Source organism: Hydra viridissima, unplaced genomic scaffold (genome assembly GCF_058129835.1).
Source record: "Hydra viridissima isolate aposymbiotic clone 2 unplaced genomic scaffold, HvirCarnegie_v1 scaffold_12, whole genome shotgun sequence".
In the NCBI taxonomy this organism is placed as follows: domain Eukaryota; kingdom Metazoa; phylum Cnidaria; class Hydrozoa; order Anthoathecata; family Hydridae; genus Hydra; species Hydra viridissima.
In genome coordinates, this window is record NW_028324311.1 from 8,876,929 (window position 1) to 8,898,857 (window position 21,929).

The 21,929-nt window shown below is 30.6% G+C and overlaps 3 protein-coding genes and 2 pseudogenes across 16 annotated transcripts in view; 1 reads left to right on the forward strand and 4 right to left on the reverse strand.

Annotated features, from left to right (window-relative positions):
* Positions 1 to 2,409: 2,409 nt before the first annotated feature.
* Positions 2,410 to 20,759, reverse strand: LOC145194016 (uncharacterized). 4 transcript variants are annotated; one of them, XM_090069047.1, is made up of 7 exons: positions 20,529 to 20,759; positions 18,338 to 18,486; positions 18,135 to 18,219; positions 17,710 to 17,887; positions 16,884 to 17,108; positions 3,046 to 3,181; positions 2,410 to 2,860 (listed from the first exon to the last, which is right to left on the reverse strand). In XM_090069047.1, coding segments are annotated over exons 1-7 (1,131 nt in total). In that variant the 5' UTR covers positions 20,531 to 20,759; the 3' UTR covers positions 2,410 to 2,504. The 4 variants fall into 4 exon arrangements, with proteins under 4 accessions (XP_089925173.1, XP_089925172.1, XP_089925171.1 ...); XM_090069046.1 differs by having other exon boundaries at positions 18,338 to 18,508; XM_090069045.1 differs by lacking the exon at positions 20,529 to 20,759 and adding an exon at positions 18,720 to 18,739.
* LOC149881116 (uncharacterized) lies at positions 10,054 to 12,392 on the forward strand (annotated as a pseudogene). Its single transcript, XR_016445710.1, has 2 exons — positions 10,054 to 10,622; positions 10,748 to 12,392. The product of XR_016445710.1 is annotated as an uncharacterized LOC149881116 (transcript).
* On the reverse strand, positions 13,785 to 15,630 carry LOC149881117 (uncharacterized; annotated as a pseudogene). The gene is made up of 3 exons (XR_016445716.1): positions 15,152 to 15,630; positions 14,748 to 14,934; positions 13,785 to 14,525 (listed from the first exon to the last, which is right to left on the reverse strand). The product of XR_016445716.1 is annotated as an uncharacterized LOC149881117 (transcript).
* A 6-nt stretch (positions 20,760 to 20,765) lies between the features above and the next one.
* Positions 20,766 to 21,423, reverse strand: LOC145194009 (BLOC-1-related complex subunit 6-like). Its single transcript, XM_080071582.2, has one exon. The coding sequence runs from the start codon at positions 21,421 to 21,423 to the stop codon at positions 20,932 to 20,934; it is 492 nt and encodes a 163-aa protein (XP_079927708.2). The 3' UTR covers positions 20,766 to 20,931.
* Positions 21,424 to 21,545: 122 nt separating this feature from the next.
* The window catches only part of LOC145193942 (NEDD8-activating enzyme E1 catalytic subunit-like), a 32,324-nt gene continuing 31,940 nt past the window's right edge, over positions 21,546 to 21,929 (reverse strand). For all 9 annotated transcript variants that reach the window (XR_016445711.1, XM_090069036.1, XM_090069039.1 and 6 more), the window contains one exon: positions 21,546 to 21,919. Coding sequence is in view for 6 of the 9 variants with exons in the window: in XM_090069036.1 (XP_089925162.1) it covers positions 21,804 to 21,919 (116 nt within the window). In the remaining 3 variants the exon portion in view is untranslated. The remainder of the gene's footprint in view (positions 21,920 to 21,929) is intronic.

The window sequence follows — 21,929 nt, forward strand, 5'->3', positions numbered from 1 at the left end:
TTTACTCAAGGAAGTGAGAAAGGAGGTGCACGACAGAAACACTCCCTTTTTTCGCAGTAAACAACTTTTCCAGCAACCAACTGTCGGGGAAATTCATCGGCTGCAAACTTTAAACATTGCGATTTTTGTAATTTTTAAAAATCTTTTAATAATTTTCGGGACCCAAACGATGATGAAGTCAAAAACCGAATGGGTATGGGTTTTTGGGTATTAAAAAATTCAATACTCGAACGGCTACCCGATAATTTATCGGTTTCGGTTCCTTAACTGTCTTTGCTCTTTAACCCGCTCGGTCATTGTTTCGGATGTTCAGACTATCGTTTGTTAAACGGGCCTTTTTTTCAGTTCAATTTCATGTAAAATGCGTTATAAACCCTTGAGTTTCGTAGTTTGGTTGGGAGAATTACTCCATGTTCATTACAATAGGCACTGATCCGTTTTGGTGAAAAACTCACGTTTGTGATTTTTTAGGCATTTTGCAAAGAGAAATATGAGTCTCGATTTTCCTACCATCTCACAAAAAGAATTCTTCCGCATAGAACGAGAAGAATATCCATACTAATATTTTTACTCTATTGATTTACATTTTTTAATAATAAAAAAATTATGTTATTCATATACATTCTGAATAAAGAAATATGGCAATATTGTCCAGCAGAGACAGCTATGAACAAAATTTTTAACGCCAGCTACATTTTAACAAACAAATCAAGATAGATCACTTCTTTGCAAATTTCAAGTTTTGTACAACAGTTACGGATAACAACAAGGGGGCCTTCCCTTATTATCCATCTTTCTCTTAAATGTTCTATTCAAATTCTACTCGCAAATTCAATCTAATATTTGACAACAAATAAACTCACTAGTACTAAATTAAAAGAAGCCAGAAAAATTTGAATGAACTATCTTATTTTGTCTTGAAAAACTTGAACGAACTGTCTGTTCCTTTTAGAGTATCCACTTGCCTTTAAATATATTGTATAACTTTCTTAATTTTCAGTTCTACTAGATTAATATACGGCCCAACATCTTTGAAGACGTACACCCACTAGATCTTCTAATGGCTTCAGAGGAAATAATAAGAAATAATAGCTGCTCAAAAGAGAGCCGAGCTTTTGTAAAAGGACAAAATGCGATGAGGGGAGTACAGACCTTAAATAGTGTAATACCTTATCCCCCTTCTCGCACCATCACACAAACACAGTTTGGACTATGAAATTTGGAATACGAAAATGATCATTAAAATAGCACATTATAAATTCTTTAAAACTATGCTGTCAGTGGGTATTGCATTACTTTTTCTTTGAATTGATATGAAAATATTTTTGCATTCCTATTTTCACTTTATTTCAGCAATCTCTAAACATGGAAAGGCGGACCTGTGCAAAAAGGGCCAAGAAAAGTTAAACGAAATATAATTTTTATAACAGCATATTAAAAAATACATGCAATTATATATAGCTTATTAATAAAACATAAGTTTATTTAGAAACTATGTAAATGAAGAATTAAAAGAGAACACTTAAAATTTAATTTATAGTAATTTTTTACTTAAAAGTTATTTAGAAGTCCACAGATCTTTGACATAACAAAGGCGATGGCATTTAATTAATGAAACATAAAAGGTACAGGATTTTCAGTTTTTTACTAGAATTTTGGAGAATGATAGTTTTTGGCATATTGCCATAAAACATATTATTTTTAAAAACCAAGATTAATGCACATGGACATAGTGGTATTATTTTTTTGAACACTAAAAAATGTTTGTTTAAATGTTTCGGTTTATGAACGATTTTAATCGCTCTTAGAAATAAGTTAAACACAGCTCTATGTTGAACGCAAGGCTCTCTTCTCTGGGCATCATACATATTATTTGCAATTTGCATGTGCAAACAGTATTAAAAAACATTAACATTAATTAGTTCGTAATAAGATTTGCCAAAAAAAACAATTAGTTACTAATGACTTGCACCAAGCTCAAATTTAACAGAATGATGCATTATAATCATAAATATTGACTAAACTAAATTCTTTTTTTTCTTTTTGACTTAAACCATTCTGATTCTCACCAACTCAATTAAAGAAGTATAATATGAATTATTGGAAAAATTGTTATTGCAAAAAAATGTTTTTCTTATTATTAGTTACACGCTTTAAAAACTAAAGTTTGGCTTTTTATATGACAAACAAATCTCTTTTTTGCACATATAAAGAACTTAATAATTTTCACCAGACCCCCTAAATAACCTTGTTTACTCAACATAACGCATCTCTTACAGATACATGTTTTTCCAGGTTTAGTAGCACCACTGTAAAAGCACTCGAGAATAAGTAAATATCGATGACGTGCACAGTGTACTCCTTAAATTTAACTAAACTTATAGCTTGTGATTAATAGATAACAAACTGTTTCTAAAATCTATTGTTTAGCTTTTTCTTAACAAAACGCCATCAAAAGAACGGATAAAAACTTACAGTAGAACCTTAAGTTCTTTGTTGAGAAGTTATCGTGGCATAAAATTTCGTTTTATTAAGTTTTTTAGATTGTCTATATTTTCTGATTTAACGGCCGAAACACCAATGACCGGAAGATCAATTTTACTTTGAATGCTTGCCACAACCGCTTGATACTGATCTAATAAATCAATTTTATTTAAAACAACAATTGAATTTAAGCTGGTCATATTCAACTTGTACATTCTTAGTTCATTCTTTAATATTTCGAATTGATGAAGGGGATCATTCACTGATATGTCCAAAACATACAACAAAAAGTTGCAACGTTCAATATGGCGAAGAAATACATGACCAAGGCCTTTGTTAACATGAGCACCTTCAATTAATCCTGGTATATCGGCAACTAAAGATATCATCAATTATAACTACAAAATTAAATATACAACTTGACTATCGAAATATACAACAACTATCGAAAATAAATTAAAATAACTTTTAACATTTTTTTTGATGACGTAGATAGTTTTTATTACTTATAAAAATGATAACAGCACTTGCCATACTATAAAAATATCTCAATTATTATACCAGAAATCTTTATATTTTCGAACACCATTATACCAATGTTAGGACTGAGCGTAGTAAATGGATAGTCAGCAACTTTGGGGGTTGCACGTGAAAGAGAACGTAGTAATGTTGATTTACCCGCGTTGGGAAAACCAACCTTAAATGAAATAAATAATTATAGAACATGTACGAGAAACTAAAAAATTTGAACAACACATTTTCATGGCACGTAAGAAACTTAAAGAGCAAAAAATTTCTTGGTAGTAGCAAGTGTAATTACCGTTTCGCACATCGGGCCAGAATGCCACTTTTTGTGACGAATTTAATACTTTATTACGATAGAATTTAGTACCCTTTAATTACTTATTACTCGAAAACTTAAACATTTGATAGAAAACAAATATTATTGCGAGTGCTTGAGATCTCCTGGGTCGTGCTTGGAGTTGCTTTTTTAGAAGCTGCTATCCGCTTCTTCACAGAAACAAATTGCCTACCATCCAAGGAACATGGGAGCAAGTTCTTCAATTTATATATACTTGAAATTATTATATGCTTTAAATTCTTGAGATTTAATTACTCTTCTTATCAAAACTTGGCTGTATTTAAAATTTCTCGCAAAATCTCTCTGCGACTGACATGGATTTGCTTTTATGAAACGAATGAATAATTAAAGATAAATTTATCTTTAAATTCGTTCTTTTTCTCTTCCTGCTTTTCTTTTAGTTCGATTCTCTCTATTCGCCGCAAAATAAATCCAACTGAAGATCGAGTTTTTCAACATTAGTCAATTTTGAAATATCAACCTAGAAATCTATGCAATTGAGGGCAATCTTACTTAAACACCGCTTTTTTATTAAAACCGGAAAATGTTGTACCAAAAGTTCAATTTCTTGCGAAGACGAAGGCAGAAATATTTTAACTTAGTTACAAATAATAGCTGACTGGATGAGAATTTTTGCAAATTTCTAATTTTAGATGCTTCACGTTCGGAGGGAATATTGATGCTTTATTTTATTGATTACTTTAAATGCTTTACTTTCGGAAGGCATTCATCATAATCTAAAGAAAGTCCACCAATAGCACCAGGAGATTTCTATAAGCTGATTTATTGCGTACCTAGTTACATCAAAACTCACAATCTAGCCATCTAGCATATTTCTTCTCAAACCATCTGTTCGTTCCAACATGACTTAAAATTCTAACATTGTAATTTTTATTTGAAATACTATTTTTCCTAATAAATTTGAATATATTACACTACTTCAATACTTATCTAAATGGAAAACTAAAATGTTTACAACAAATATTTACCAAAACTCCTATTTTATTTATCTGCTATTATAAAAACATGTTCATAATTTACTAACACGAGGTCATTTAAAGAAATATTAAATACTGTCTTAGTAATTAAATTATAAAACAAATATATATATTTTCTTTTTTTAGAGCTTTTTAACAAAATTTAAGACTACAAATACCAAGAGTACAAGAACTGGAAGCCAGAAAAAAAAAAAATATCTTTGTAAAAATTTTTAAAAGCACATTTGTTGCAAAACATTTTTAAGTTAACATTTAAACATAAACTTATTATGTGAAAATGCTGTGACACAATGCTTGTGTGCATTATTAAAAATTTTTATCTCAATGAAATACAATAGCGATTAATAAAAATTTTTATTCTTTTTTTTTTAACTTTTATTACTCACTGGCCCAATGTGCTTCGGTGTAATGTAGAAAGAATCTAGATTATATTGTCACTTTCATCTTCTAACCAAATGCTAAGAGTCCTTAAGTTAAGTTTTTGTCAAATTAAACCAAGTAATATTTACCCTAATTTACTTTATGCATTAAATAAATATGACCACAAATAAATAATTGTAATAAAATAAATATTATTAAATAGCACAAACAAATAATTAATTACTTATTACTTAACTTTTTTTTAAAAACCGTCAATTATTACACACTTAAAAAGCTGGATTTTCTCAAAATAAAGAATGTCCTTAATGATAATAATTTTTGTTATATTTCGAGAACTACTTTCGATTTTAATAATTTTTTCTGTTTAAAAGCAAATTTATCTCCAAATACAGAAAAGATTTTAGAAAGCATCATCTTTAAGCTGATTATAATATTTTCTCCATTTAGTGCAGACACATCGCATAAACTTTTGGACGACGGTTTTATTACAATCTCATCATGCCACACCCCAAATTCAGCAAATTGATTAAATGTCTGCTGCATTTTTGCACTTCTAACGTAGCTCACGTTTCATGCTTGCCCAAATTTTTCAATTTGAAAAAAATTTGGCACGTGGATTCATGTTTTTTTGGGACAAATTCAACACCATTTTGTTGATACCATTCGATTACACTTCTTGAGTAATGAGATGATGCAAGACAGGCCAGTAGACGGGGGATTATCGTGCTTTATGACGTTAGGCATAAGTCACATTTTTTAACATTCTTTCGCGTAAACTTCGAAGCTCATGTTTCCGTTCGTGAAAAATGGCTAAGTTTTGAAACCAAAACAACGGATGGCTTGTCAAACCATAACTTTCTTACCAAGCTTTTTGGTTTTAAATGCTTTTAGCGAAAGACCAGGTTTTGTCCTTTTTGGGGTTGAGTAAAACTGCTGGCCTGGGAGCGTTGAACAATCGAGTTTGCAGTAGGTTATATCATCCATTACTAAACACTTTGTAATGGATGATAAAATTTCCTTGATGCTCTTCTCGTAAGACATGTACCAGAAAAAATCTGCGCGTGTTCTGATGTGGTGTTTACGGAAACCGTACATCATTTAAAAAAGCTAATTGTTTTAAAATGTGATTGTATTAATGTTGTTCAAAATTTAAACAACTCTGTTATTAAAACAATTAGCTTTAATTGAAACGTCATCAAATCAAGATAAGCGAGAAAAAATTTTGCATTTTTTCGTTGAAAATCCTGGTGCATCAAACAAAACAATTTCTAAAGAGCTGCAGATTGCTTTGAGAACAGTGCAGAGCGTTGTGAAATGATTTAAGGACACTGGTACAATCATAAGAAAATCAGGAAGTGGAAGAAAAAAATGTTTTGTTAGACGAGATCTTGGTAAAAAGGTAAAAGATGCCTTAGACAGAAAACCGGAGATTTCTGTTCGAACATTAGCGAATAAATTTAAGACAAGTGCTTCCACTTTACAAAGAGTTAAGAGAAATTGTGGTTATAAATCTTATAAAAAGAAAAAAGTTTCTCGTCGTGAAGAAAAGCAAGAAAATGTCGCAATTCGATGTTCAAAGCTGCTCTATAAAAAATTATGTGCTAAAAAATCTTGTTTGATTATTGACGACGAAGCTTATTGTGCTGCATATTTCCGATCTCTTCCAGGACACCAATATTATTCAGCAATTAATCGCAAGAAACTGAATTCCAAATATAAATGGATTGGAATGCAAAAATTCGCTTAAAAATTCTTAGTTTGGCAAGCAATTTTTGAATGTGGTGAAAGAAGCTCTTGTTTTGTGACTACGGGAACAATTAACACCAAAATATACATAAAAGAATGCCTCAAGAAAGTCTTTTGCGTTTTTAAGAACACACACGGGTAACCCGTTATTTTGGCCCGATTTAGCATCATGTCTATACTCTGGGACAACTTTAAACTGGCTTAGAGAACATAAAGTAGATTTCGTTGAAAAACACTGCAATCCACCAAATTGTCCCGAACTACGTCCTATCGAAAGATATTGGGCTCTTGTCAAAAGAAAACTAAGGTTCAATGTAAAAGAAGCCAAAAACATTAAAGACTTTAAAAATAAATGGATGAGAGCTACCAAGAAAGTCCAGCCGAAGACTGTGCAAAAGCTGATGTCGAGTGTAAAACGCAAAGTGCGTGCGTTCCCACGTACAAAACTTCACAAACTTTCTTAAGTGAAATTTAAAAATATTATTATATATAGACTTTTAAAATATACATAACATTCAATATCGAAATAGTTAGATAAATATCCTTTATAATGTCCGCGCAGATTTTTTCTGGTACATGTCTTAGTAGTTTTCGACATCAGTTTTTGGCCTTCGCTAAAGTGCTGTTAAATCTTCCAAAAAATTTCTGATTGTTTGTCTTGTATTTAAATCTCTTTTTGACTTTTGGATTGCCTTTGGAACACTAGTTTTTTCTTTTTTTTTTTTTGATATCCCGAACGGAGTACTCTGGATTACCATCGATCCTACTGATCACTTTTTGATCAAGTTTTAAAATTTCTAAGTTTCTTGATTATCTTTCAAATCCACGACTTTTACTCCACGATTTAATGATATGACAAAAAGTTTTCCTTTAAACTTTATATTTTTTTTGCTAGCGTATTAATTGGAACATCACGATTTTAAAGCCACTCATCCAAAACAAATTTTCTCAATTCTACTTGCGAACACATTTTATTTGTTTACAATCACTTTTTTAAACTTCCTTTATGTTATTTGCAAGGAAGAAAATTTTGCCTTAAAACAAAAAACTTTTTATAATCGATTTAGTGGTTCTCAAAATATTTCCAAATCCCTTAGGTCGAGTGTGGGGAACCTTTCTGAACTTGGGGGCCGCATGACCCTTAAAAAAATTGTTTGGGGGCCGCACTAATAAATATGCAAATTTGGTGTATAGTACTCGTACTAATGTTATATTTCTTAAAGCATCTTGTATCACAATATTTCTAACGCATGTATCACAATATTTTTTAATGTATCATGATATCACAAAAGTTATCAATGACTTTTCTGATTCTGTTTCTTTTGAACCAGAACTTGAATATTTGGCTCTATTTTTATAGTTTTAAGCTTCAGTTGGTCTTCCAGATGCTCATCGGTCAACTGTGACCTTAAGACTTGATAAATGTCATGTGTGAAAACGTAGATTCACAGCAGTAGCTTGTACCAAAGCAGCTCAGAAGACGCCTGGCAATTTGACGGAGTTTTGGATACTCAACTGCAGTTTTCCAAGTTTCCAATGGATCCTTCTTGTTGTCAAAGAGAGATTTTAGGATACTGTCCTCAGAAAGCTCAATCAATTCCATTTGTAAATATTCTGGAGATGTTGAAATTTCAACAAGATGAGGGTGAAAAGCTAGTTTCAGTGTTTCATTATGTTCTTCAAAGTCTTTAAACCTGTCATTAAATTCTGCAATCAAAGAATCCAGGACTGTTTCATATCTTGATATATCATTATTTTTCAACCTTTTTCTCATTTTTTTGTTCAAGAATAATTTTTTTGAGCTCTGGGAAATGTTCTGTTGATAAATTTGACTTAGAAATAACATCTTTAAGAAAAACAAGTTTTTTCTTGAATGCCTGAATCTGTTGCCACATTTCATAGATTGGCTTAGTTTTACCTTGCAATCAACTATTCAGCATGTTATGCTTTGCCATCAGATCGCAGAGGAATGCAGCATCTCTACAAAATTCTGGATTAGAAAGCTCACAGATTTTCTTTTGACTTGTAAAAAACTCCTCAATTTGTTTTCGAAGCTCAAGCAATTTTTGCAGTACTAACCCTTGTGACAACCAACGAACTTTGGAATAGTAAGGAAGATCCACAGAATATGTTTCTTCATCAGATTGCAAAAGGTTTCGAAACTGTCGATGGCGTGAAGAATGTGCCCGTATATAATTTACAATCCCTATAACTTTTTTTAATGTGTCATCGAAAGTTTTTGCACAAAGACTTTGCTGATGGAGAATACAATGAAATGTAATCAGACAATCTGGATCAGACAATTTTTTTTTCAGGAAAGCAATGAACCCTTCATTTTTTCCACGCATAGAAGAAGCTCCATCAGAACAAATGCTGACTAGATTTTTGAACTGAAGTTGAGCCTGACAACTTTTTTCTTTAAAAGCAGCAAATATATCACAGCCTCGCGTTTTTCCTTTTAGTGTTTCTAAAGCAAACAACTCTTCATAACTTTTGAAGTCTGCAGTTATAACCCGAATAAATAACAGAAGTTGGGCAGAATCAGTCATATCAGTGGACTCATCTAAAGCAATTGAATAATATGCGTCCTCCATTTGACATATTGAGATTAATTGCTCAGAACTATTTGTAGCAAGCTCATGTTGACGGTCCGTAATTTTTCGCCGAGAAAGCGGAAGCTGCTTATACTTATCCACTTTATCTGGATCCATACATGACACTGCTTCAATGAGGCAAGCCTTCAAGGTTTCAATATCACTATATGGTTTTCTTATTTTGCCAAGAATAAGAGTAATTTTATATGTTGGTTCAGTTGGAGGACGTCCATAAAGTACGTACGCAGTAAAACCAATGCTTTTGGACCCCCCTCCCCCCTAGTACGCACTTATACGCTTTTAACACCCCTCCCCCTCTGCGTACGTACGCGTTATTTATTAAAAAAGTATGACCTCCCCCCCCACCCAAAAAAAAAAGTTTTCAAATCATTAAACACAAAAAAGATCAATTTAGCTATTTATATTTCCACAAATGGTGACTTAAATAAATTGAAAATGTTATGGAAAACAGGCATGAACTCTGCTTCTAATCTTTCATTAGTAATCTCCTCACTGACTTCTTCACTTTCACTTAAATCACTCTCCATATCAATCTTTATTTTTTGTTTTTTATGTGCTTTCTTGTGCCGTTTCATTGCTGCCTCGCTCGGCCAGTATTTATTGCATTTGTCGCAAATTTCGTTTACAAGTTTTTTATCCAATGAAGGACAATACAGATCAAATGGTATAATTTTGTACTTTAAGCCTTCTGTAGGTTAGGGCAGGTCGATTTTGGAATCAGAGGTTTGGTAATAAACAGATTTGATTAATAGGTGAAAAAAATGTGCTTGGTAAAGTTTTTTTTGTTTTAATGAAGTTTAAGTTGAGCTAAAATGATTTTAAATATTGATATATTTAATTAAAAATTTTTTTGCAACGCCATCTTTATCACTAACATTTTTATACAAATTAAAAATTGCCGCACTTACGCAAAATAAACAAATGTTATAATTGTGTGGGAAAAAGAAAGTTTTGTGGACGAAAAATAATGTTTTCAAACAAGCGTAAAACACGAAATTGCACAAAAAGCAAGTTTTGTGGAAGTCCTAACCCTCTTGCAAATACAGAACCACCCACAAACAGACAGATTATTCAAGATTTTTATTTTCTTAACAATACTTATCCAAGTTATTGCTTTAGCGTAATTGTAAAACTAATAGCTGAAAAAGTAATCATGATTTGGAAAAAAGTTAACACTCGGCTACCATTAATGTCCACATATTGTGTCGAAAAAAAAGTTGGAGTACTTCTAAACATATCCAGGTTAATTAACCGAAGAAAATGCAAAGTATTAACAGAAAAAAACACTTCTAAAAAATTGGATAGGCTTTTTGATATCAGTTCCTGCACATGTGATCTTAAAGTTGTACTTTGTAATGATAAAAATTTCAACTTGGCTCAGTTGATTGTGAAAGGTCTAAAAAAGGATCTTTAAAGAAACATAAAACTGAACATAAAAATATGGAACAATCATTACAACAAGAAACATTTAATTTACTTCCAGAAATAGTATTATCAGAATCTGATTCAGAATCTGTTATTTCTAGCTCTAGTGAGGTAATTAACTAATAAATCGAAATTAAGTTCATTATTACATTTTTAAAATTTACTTTCTTTTTTTTAACATATCACTTTTTTATATAAAATTTTTTTGTTAATTAACTTTATAACTTTTCTTTTAGATATGGGAGCCTGCAAGAAATCCATCAGGAATTTACAATCTTTGGAAGTTTCCAAAGTTTGCTATTGAGTTGATCAGAAACGATATAGGAAGTTCGATTGGAGCTGCATTAGGGAATACTCTTTTGCTCGATCTATCAGGACTGTTTAATGATCCAGCAATTATATCAAGTTTAGTTTTAGACAAATCCAAAATAGACAGACAAAAAAAGTCAGTTAAAGTATTGTCAGACTTAAAATCCTTTGAAAATAACAGAGGGTTTGTTTGCCTTGATGTTGATGGTAAAATTGATAATGAAACTTTAGTTATAAGTGAAATAAAAAAAGAAGATGGTGAGGTTGTGTTAAAGAGATCAACAGAGAAAGAACACCACATGACTGTGACTAAAGAACTTCTCCCTAACCTTTACAGTGGGGAGTATCTTACTCACAAAGTTTTACCTCTTGTTGGAGCAACAGGAAAAAAGCAAGCTCAGTGCCTATACGAAGTTCTTGAAGAGTATGATTCTTTAAACACTCTAAAAGCAGTTTTGGTAGACAATACTTCCACAAACACAGGTCATAAAGCAGGAATGGTTGTGGAGTTAGAGAAAAAACTAGGACGAAAACTTCAGACTATAGGCTGCTATCTTCATCAGAATGAGCTTCCCTTTAGATCTTTGTTTAAAAAAATTGATGGAGTAACTAATTCACCAAACCATTTTGCTGGACCTTTAGGTAAAATGGCAAATATCAATAATGAGCTTAATTTAGTTGTTAATTTTGGTGTTATTAAGTCTCCAATTATTGTTTTAGAAAAAGAAATTTTAGATGATTTAAGTAGTGACCAGAGGCTTTTATATGAATATTGCATTGCAATTGCCACTGGAAATATGAGTGTTAAATATTCAAGTTGGAAAATTGGTCCCCTTAATCATTCTCGTTGGTTAACATTGGCAATACGGTTGATGTCTTTATATGTCCGAGTACTAGTTCCTGATTCTAAATTAATTATTTTGGTAACCTATATTGTCCAAGTCTATGTTCCTACATGGTTCCTCCATAAAAAGAGCAATAAGTTACACGAAGCTCCATCAATTATATATTTTATGATTAACCAAATCAAGCTCCAAGGAAAAGAGGTGCAAGATATTTGCATAGCAAACTTAAGGTTCAATACTTTTTGCCTACTTCCTGAGAATATTTTGTACTCAATGTTAAAGTCAGAGGAAATATATATAAGATCAATAGCAATGCAGAGATTACCTTGATATTAGAAATCGTAAAAAAGATGGCCAAGTTATAAACAGAATTAATAAAATTCCAGAAATTAACATTGATGCTCATATATGGTATGAGCTCATAAACATTTTCGATGAAGACATAGATGAACCAGCAACAACTCAAAATATTACTGATGAAGAGATAGTAGAAAAGTTATTATCTGGAGAAAAAATTGACCTCCCAGGTCTTCCTTCACATTCACAGAGTGTTGAGAGATCTGTACAACTTGTTTCCATGGCTTCTCATACTGTTTTTAGAAAGGAAGCACGTCATAAGCATATTTTAGCAAAAATTCTAAGCAGAAAGCATAGAAAGAGTTTTATGTCTAAACGTTATTATGGTGAGACATATGATGATATTTTTTGTTAATTTAAAAACTAATTTATTGCTACTTGTACATGTAAAATTAAAATTTAATAAAAATGTATAATAATTTTTGAGTTAGTCATTACCTCGTGTGGTTGAACATTGTTAAAATAATTTCTTAATAAATAAAAAGATCTGAATGCAATTTTTTTATGGAATCTTTTATTTATATAATTTCAAATTTTGACAGTTATTTCAAAGGTTTTTAATAATCGTTATTAAAATTTAACTTATTGGGTAAATTTAACTTATCTGAAATAATTAAGATTTTCTATTTTACAAATATTCTATTATATAACCCAGGCGTCGGTAACCTTTTTTAACTAGAGAGGTTTTTCATTAAATAGTTAAAATAAATATTCATTAAATAATTTTAAAAAAAGAGCCGCAGGATTACAGTTTTAGACCCCTGATATAACCATTAAACAAATTTTCAACATTTTAAATTTGCGTTTTTTTTTATAAAATCCGGACCAGAATTTACAAAAGAATTTTGTTAAAGTATGAATATCTAACTTAGAAAAAAAAAAAATTTTTTTTGATTTAGAGTACTTTATTTTGTTTTTCTTTATTTCTAAGTAACTGTCAGTCCTTTTGCTTTTTATCTATTTTATTTTATATATAAATTAGTTGGGTCCTGAATTTATAATACAATGCCGCAGTAAATGTTGCGCGGAAAGCCTTAGGACCCAACTTCAAAGCTAAAATCGCTCATGAAGAAACTATTTTAATTTCATAAAATTTTCCAGGATGTGTTTTTGGACTGTTTAGAAATTATCTCCATAATGCCAAACACTGAAATCCAAAAAAAGTTGTAATTCGACCTGCCCTACTGTAGGTATATCTTGTAGCAAAAGCCTATGCGTCAGAGGTGCAAAGTTTGAATGGTTTGATATGTTTTTAAAATATCGAGATAGTTCCATCGCTTTGTAAACATTCTCGCAGTACTCGTAGATGGCCGGAAATGGAATGAAACGTTGGGGGATGGTATTCAGCCAATTTGTTTCAAACGATGAACAACATAACTTGTCCTGGCATTTCACAAAATGTAGACAGTATCGCGATTACTGGCAATGTTTCTCTACCCAAACAGGATCAGGATTCGGCGGTTTATATGCTTTTCCAACTGGAACTGCCCGAAGAATCAAGGTTATCGCCAAAATAATCATGGAGAAGAACTATTCCAGCCAAATCACGAGAAAGAGGTGCCATTCTTCTTTCAATGGGGTTAAAGGCTGAAAGCCCAGCTGCATTCACACCGTGAAGCAAGACATCTAAATCCAGCAAGCGGAAGAGATCAACAGCAGTTGCTAATGTTTTAGGGAAGCGTGGTGCCTCATCTTGAGCTCCATCAGTCTCCATTAACATAATTGGTTTACGTCTAACCATCTTGGTTTCAAAAAGCTCCCTAACATCAAAAGCATGTGTAAAAGCATTCGATGTATCGTGTTTCCCACTTCTTATGCGTATGAAAGTGTCTCCACTGTAGGATACATTTCCATTATTGTTAACTTCGCATATGCCATACACCGATGGGATTAACTTGTGCTGTGGGCCAACGACAAAGCCATGATCCATAAGTTTGACCTTGTATTCCATATGCATCAGCAACGGCGCTTGAAGGCTTGCAGCAGTAAGACCCAACGGTACCCTGGCTTTATCATCATTGGACATGAAAAGCACAGCTTTTGGTCCAAAAAATTTGCAAACTTCAAACATGTCATCAATAAAAGATTTGGCAAACATTCTATCATCATTTCTTTTTCGCAGTGAATTTTCTGGACGTAGTAGCTTCACAGGAACTGTTTTTACATGCTTTTTTCCTTCATGAGTGTTTTCACGTCGTGGTAAAAGACGAAGGTACAAACCACTTCTACTCAAGTTGAAGCCTATTTTCGTCAGCTCTTTCTGAAAACACTGCGAAGATATTCTGTTCTTCGACGCACATCTGCTGCTGATGAAATTTGCACAATTTTTATGATTGTTGATAAAAGTTCTGGTTGATCAATTTCGAGCCGTAGTCGTCCAGGATGGTTTCGCATAAACTGTTTCAAAGCACTCGATACTTCAGGGTTGTTTTGACAAACTGTTTCGATGCCCTCTTTAAGTTTTTGCCTCCGTTTTCTTTGTCGTGCCGATTCACGAATCAATCTGAAAACAAAATATTACATAAATCTTTGATTCCGTTATAAAACCTTCTATACTTAAGGTTTTCTGAATTCTGCGAACTTTGTAAATCCTCAATTTAAAGTTCTTATTGACAATTTGAAAACAAAATTTTGAAAGTTACTGCCTGCTTAAAAGTTTTGTTTTTATGGCCAAGACGTCTGTCTATACTTCTTAGCTCTATTCGATATATCTCTTAACATTTACCTGTCCAAGTTTGTTTTTTCTCTTCTTATGCTTTCTTTCACATTGTCTAATTGTTTCCTCGTTACAGTAGACAAACCAGAATCGCGTAAGATTATTAAGGATGAAAGCTGTGATTCAATATCTGAGATTTTCTTCCGACTTTTAACTTGCGCCGGATTTGCTCTTTCCTTCTTGTTTGATGTTAAATCTAAATTAGGAAATTATCAAAAATAAACTATTATAAATTCTTGATAGTTATAGAGATTGGATGTAGAGAAAATAGTCAAGTTGTCCAATTATGATGAATAAAACTATGCAATTGCAATATAGTCGTACAATGTAGTTTAATTACCAATTCGGTTGAATTAAATATATAGAAAATCATGAGAGAAAAAGTTTGTAAATTATTACAAAAAATGGCTTACTAAGTTCAATCCTTTCAGGTTCTGTCGTAGTTGCGTTCGGAAAACTTTGTATTTTATTTGACGAAGACGGCACTGGATGGATATCTTTTTTCTTTTTGCTAGGCGGTGATAAAGCATTTCCTCAGAATGACATGATTGATCCTTTTGACTTTTTTGCTTTCACTTTTAATTCGTTTACTTTTTTTTCATACAAAGACTGATCATATTTTACTATTTTCCACAACTCCTGTGCGTGCTGATACTGCTTTTGTTTTTCAAGTGTTGAATATGCTTTCTTATATAACTCAAGGAGTTGAAGATACTTTTCCTCGTTCCCAACAAATTCGTTCGACATCTTGGGAGTAAGCATTTTTTTTTGTTGCAACGTTTTCAATTATTCGATTAGATAGATAAAAGTTTTTGTTTATTTGGAAATAAACGATTTCATCATAAGATTCAGTGTCGTTAAAGCGAAGAACGTAAAAAAATAACCCGACTCAAATTAATTGCAGTTACATTTCGCAATGAAAGGTGTTGGTCTCTATTAGCATTAAAATTGTTGTTTTTAAAAATATTTGTTTTTTATAATCAGAAAAAATACATTTAAACTTTAATAATAATTTGAAGTAGTACATTGTTAATAACAAGTTAATAATAAAATATTAATTTAAAATAATAAAAAAATAACTTGTTGTAAAGTTTTAATTGAAAAGATAAAAACCAGGTTGCGTAATTTAAAAAAAAGATTTTTTACATTCGAAAAGTTCGTTGCTTTTTATGCAGATTAAGTTTTAAAAATAATTCCTGAGAAAGATAGACAAACCGCGTACGTACTCGCTGTCTTGAACACTCCCCTCCCCTTGTACGCATTTGTACGTTTTTTGGTAACCCCCCACCCCCCATACCTGCGTACGTACTTTATGGATGCCCCCCTTGCTCTATTTCCATGTTCTCGAACAATTGAAATGTCTGCTGTTGTTTGCTTTTTTGAGACTTCAGTTTTGCTAATGCATTTTTTCGAGCTTCTCCCTCTAATTTTGCATACTTATGATCCTTATGAATGTTTTCATGTCTCTTTGCAGTAGCATTCTTCTAAGTAGCAAATGTGAGGTCACACAACAAGCAAAGCATTTTATCCTTGGTTGGAATAATAAAGTAATCTTCCTCCCATTTTTCATTAAAAGACCGATTTTCCTCTTGCACTGTTCTTGCTTTTTTAGGGAGAACTGACATTTTGATACTAGTTGAAAAATTAGACATAAATAGAAAACCATGATATACATCATAATACAAAAACTTACAGTCTATTGATTTCTAATGTCACAAAAAAAAAAATTCGTACGTTGTTTTTATTTATTCATTTTGTTATGTTTTGTTGTCATTTTTGTCAATCAATTATTACTGTACCAGCTTTGCCAAGTTAAACAATTTTTTCCCTTAATTAACATTAGCATTCATACATTTTATTATAACTAAAATATAAAATTAAAGTAATTTTTTAAATTTAATTATTTTTTCTAAAATATTTAAAAAAAAATTTAAGTTCTTAATCTTAGATTTCAAGCCCGCAGGTTCCCCACCCCTGCCTTAGGTCATTTCCATTCTGGACGACCTTTAGTTATTTTGACTTACTTTTAGCATTAAGTATTACAAGTTAGAATAAACCTTTGAATAGAAAATTATCTGTGATAAGCTAGGACATTATACACCCTTTCAGAAAAAAAAACATAAATACTTAAAAGAATTTGCCTACCAGCCCAACATCAGCGATTGATTTTAACTCAATGTCAATGTATAACTCATCACCAAAGCCACCTTCTGTAAATTCTCGAGGCTTAACGTTTAATGATGACCTAAAATGAACATTACCCTTTCCACCATATCCACCAAAAGCAACAGTAGCACAATTACCTTCATTGACAAGGTCAGCAACTATATCAGAAGTTGCTGCCTTGAAAATAATAGATCCTTGGGGAACCTAAAAATAATTTAAAACATCACCATGTTTCCATTTTTACAATTTGTTACAGCGTTGTCTTTAAATTATTCAACAGGTTGTCTTTTAATTATTCAGGCATTTGTAAAAACTCAAACTATTCAAAGATTTGTAAAGATTCTACTTTGTCATTCAAAAATGGTTCTAAATTGCCACTAAAAGAGTTCCACACCAATAAACATATGTATGACGAAAAGTAAAAGTATTTGTCAGATGTTTTCCTCCATTCTGATCTGCATACAAACACTTTTTGTAGTAGAAAACGAAAACTTTAAACTTGGAAATATCACTCCATAGGACTGTCTTCCAGTGTTCAAGTATTCATTTTTTATGTTCTTCAGCCCATTTCAACATGTCTTCATTACAATCTTTCTATCCTCAGAATAAGTTTTTGTTAAATACATTCTGATTCGCATTAAAATTCTTCATGTTGTAACCTATTGTTCTTCTCACTATTTTCAGTTCCATTGAAACTTGGCAGTTACTTTTACCACTTTTATGGAATCTAATTACTATTGCGCCGATTACAACACAATATTTTTATACTTTAATTAGGCATGTTTTGCTGCATCCAAATACTTACCTTAATTAATAAATCATCACCATTTCTTCCATGCCTATTCCTTCCAGATCCATTCCCACCTCTTTCAGCATGATAAGAAGACTTTAAATGAGACAGGTGTGAGAAAGACGAGTCCGCAATTATAGAAATATTTCCTCCTCTACCTCCGTCTCCACCATCAGGACCACCTTTGTGATCTCTACAAAACAATAAAAAAAAAAAAAGAACTTAATTAAAAGCAGCTTTTATTTAAGTTCTAATTATAAATTAACATTATTTTCATTTTTGTTGTTTTAAAATATTTATCTAGGATTATAAACTTCAACATGAAATGCTATCAATCTTTATTCTTTTTAAAAAATCATAACCAGTTTGAGTAAATAAGAACCATTAAGAACAGAAAATAAGTGCTTGTGTTGAGAGAAAAAAAGTTATTATAAGCATACTTAGAATGCACAAATGAGTCTGAGCCTTTTCCACCATCCCCTGCTTTCAAATACAGACGTTTCCAATCAACAAACATTTTATCTCCTGAATTATGATTTAGATAGTTATAATGTACATATACAAAATTAAAACCTCGATATTAACCCCAAATGCACATTTCATCAGTCTGTTCGTTTAACTAAATCTTTGACAAAAACATTACCTTTAGCATAAATAAGCATCCTTCTGCGCTTTGATACAGCTTTGTTAATATTTGTAGAATTATTATCTTTAGCAGAACTAAACTCGTACAAAATTTTTCCACCACTAAAACAATTACTCTTATACATTAAGTTACTTCTCCACCTGAACCTGAATAAAAACATGATGTGATCTATAATAAAAAAGAAAGAAATTTAAACTATCTTAAAATATATTTAAAAAAATTAGAATATAAAGTAGTGTGAAAAATAATAAAATTAGTTTTAAATTTAGTTGATTTGTTTGGCTGGTGCATAGGGTTTTTCATTTAGATAAAGTTAGCAACAGTACTTTTTTGTTAATGTATAAATTTACTTGTCAGTCTTACTTAAAAAGCAACTCACACCATTTGATAATTGACTAAGATTGTCTCAGAAACACTGGACCTCTAGTCAGAACTTGGTTATATTGCCTTGCACCAACCAAGTTTTAGTGATAGAATGCAGGAAAAATACTGCTAAACATTAGGCAAAAAGCGAAGAAGTTTCAATGTACATTACAGCAGAATAATATCAAGGTTTCTATCAGTTGAGCCAGGCACTATCTCATTGAGTTAGGATTCCTTTCTCACTGACAAAAAAACAAAAAAAAAACAAAGATAAAATGACAGTAAAAACTGTATGATTGATGTTAGGTAAGAGTATTATAAAAGTGTAATAACTACATAAAAAGGTACAAAACTGATTTCATTCAGTTTACTTGCTCTAATCACATGGTGGCCACAAAACTTTAAAAGTAAAATTCCAGGACATTTCCAGGACATTCCAGGACATTTTATATCCTATTAAATAAATATTATCAATAATCTTAACATTAAATTTATTCATACTGATTGAATTATAGAATAAATATATATATATATATATATATATATATATATATATATATATATATATATATATATATATATATATATATATACACACATATATTTGCAAAAAAAATTAATATTACTTCAATATTAGTAATTTTTTAACTTGATTTAGAAAAAAAAATTCCAGAACATTTCAGGACATTTTTGAAAAAAATTTAATTTTCCAGAACATTCCAGGACTGTGGCCACTATGAATAAGCAATAGTTCAATTTTGGTGATCCTTAGATATCTAGAGAAATTTGAGTTTTTGCTTGTTGCTAACTAGAGACTTCCTAGGTCAGTGAGCAGCAATCTCTGATATTAAGCTGATCCACTGTACCCTTAAATTGCTTGCTAATTGTTTTTCTTTCTATCCTGCAATTCAACACCAAAATCCGCCTTGTATGCAGCATTACAACAAAGAGGTCAAGAGGTCAGAGGTCATTTTGGAGATGATATCAGTCCCATATCAAGTCTTCTCTTGTTAGTATAAATTGTTTTTTGAATAAAACAAACTTTTTTAACAATCTCTTTTGAAAGAATGCATCAAGTTTTATTTTTTTAATTCTTAAGAGCTTAAATTTTAATTCTTTTTTGAGTTAAATCAGTAACTTTTTAGATTGTTAAAAACAACACAAAATTATTTCAAGAATAATGAAGCATAAAAAAAATTAAATGTCACAGAGCTGCTAGGTACACTAATACCGCCTAACTTTAAAAAAAAAAAAATTGATAAAGGGATTAAAAATGTTAGAACAGTGTATCTTAAGACAGCCTGCACATTTGTACCAAAGTTAGAAAATCAGACAAACTTACCTCAAAATCCAAAAAATTTGAAACTGGTTGAAATTGCAAAAAAATTTTAATTTTTTACAAGTTCATAATGACATCAGAAAAATAAAAAACGTTATGACTTTATTTAGATGGAAAACAAAAAAAAAACCCATGCTCTGGCCAAAAAATTTTTGAAATTTAAAAATGATTCTAAAATTTTTCACACCACTATAAAACCTCTCTTTTATTAAGATATCAAGAGAAATGTTAAACTCTTTTATTTGAAAAAAAATTTTTTTTTGCATTTTTTCATGAATAGCACTTAAGCTCAAATCTGATTTTAAACTTATCTTATTTTGCATACTGATAAAATACCTATATTTTTTACAAATTTTCTGACAAAGAATAAAACCATGTGTTCAATATGGTTTTTATTTCTGTTGTAAAAAATCTGGTAAAATATTAATCTTTTAATATTACATTAAATAAATGACTATTATATAAATTTGGATGGAATTTACTTACATTTCCTGGCTTCAATCAACCACTAGGACAAAATAATTCATTTACATAAATATTATTGTAACTATTATCAATTTTTAATGCTTACACAGATATAATACACTTTTTTAAAAATAAAAAAGAAATTTTAATAAATTTAAATCTAAATTGATGTTGGGATTGTAAAAAGTTTACAAAAAATGTCTATCATTTCTTATTATCATATTAGCTTAAAAAAATAATGTTATCACAGTTTTTCAAGCAATAATAGAAACATCAATAAAACATTTCAACAGCTAATCCTTAATACTAATATTCAAAATAAAAAAATATGAATAAAAAATAAAAGCAAAGTTAAACCACTTTAACTTTTTGGTAATCAATACTTCACTCTAAGTTTAGCAATCAAAGAAAAGTAATAAGTTTATTATTTATATAGTTGCTCAAGAACATCCACAGTTTGTTTAATATTCTTAACCTGAACTGCTAAATCAGCCATTAGCTTCATTTTTTGATCAAGTTCCTCACATTTTGCAATCAGTCCATACATGGATCTAATACTATTTTCAACTTCTATATGAGTATTGTTGATTGTATTGTGATATGTTTGCACACTTTCTAATGATACTTTTGTTATACTGCTTAGCTCATTGGATAAAAAAAGAATAATTTTCTCCAAATTTACTTGAGTATATTTAGCTTGTTCTTCAAGTTCTTTTATTACAGTTGGGTCTACAGCTGGTAATACAGTACCTTTATCTCCTTTAATTTGATACTGACAAGGTGTAAAAATATCTTCCTCTGATGAGCTGGAAACGTATTTAACTAAATCTTTTTCTGTGTTTAAAACAAATAAATCTTCTTCAGATGAGCTTGAGATACAAGTGTTTATTTCATTAGCATCAGTTTTTGTTGTCATGTTGATCTTTCCATAAATTAACTCTTAATTTCAAATAAATATATAAAAAAATAAAAAATGTGCTTTTTATATATGCTGGTCTTTTTTGTTCTTTTTTAAAAAAAAAAAATTGTAAAAAAAGATTTGTAAAAAATTATTTGTATTTAACTTTTTCTATTTGAGTTTCAAAAAAGTAATATTCATACTTATAATTACATATTATTTCCATGAAAAAAAAAAAAACAAATAAAATACTTAAATATCTTAAAGTCAAAAAATAAACACACACTATTGAAGTTAATGTCAAGCTTTTAAAAATATTGAAAATATATGTAGAAGAACATATTCCAACTTAAGACTTTCTCAAAAAGAAAATTTTTTTTCACAAGTAAAAAATTATCTCATTCAATGGCAGATATTTGTACATCTGGAAGCTGTGCTGCTATTGTTACTAAAATTACTTTAGGACTGGTAACATCGGTTACTTGTAACTCTGATCCATACACAATACCAAGCTCTAAAAGTAA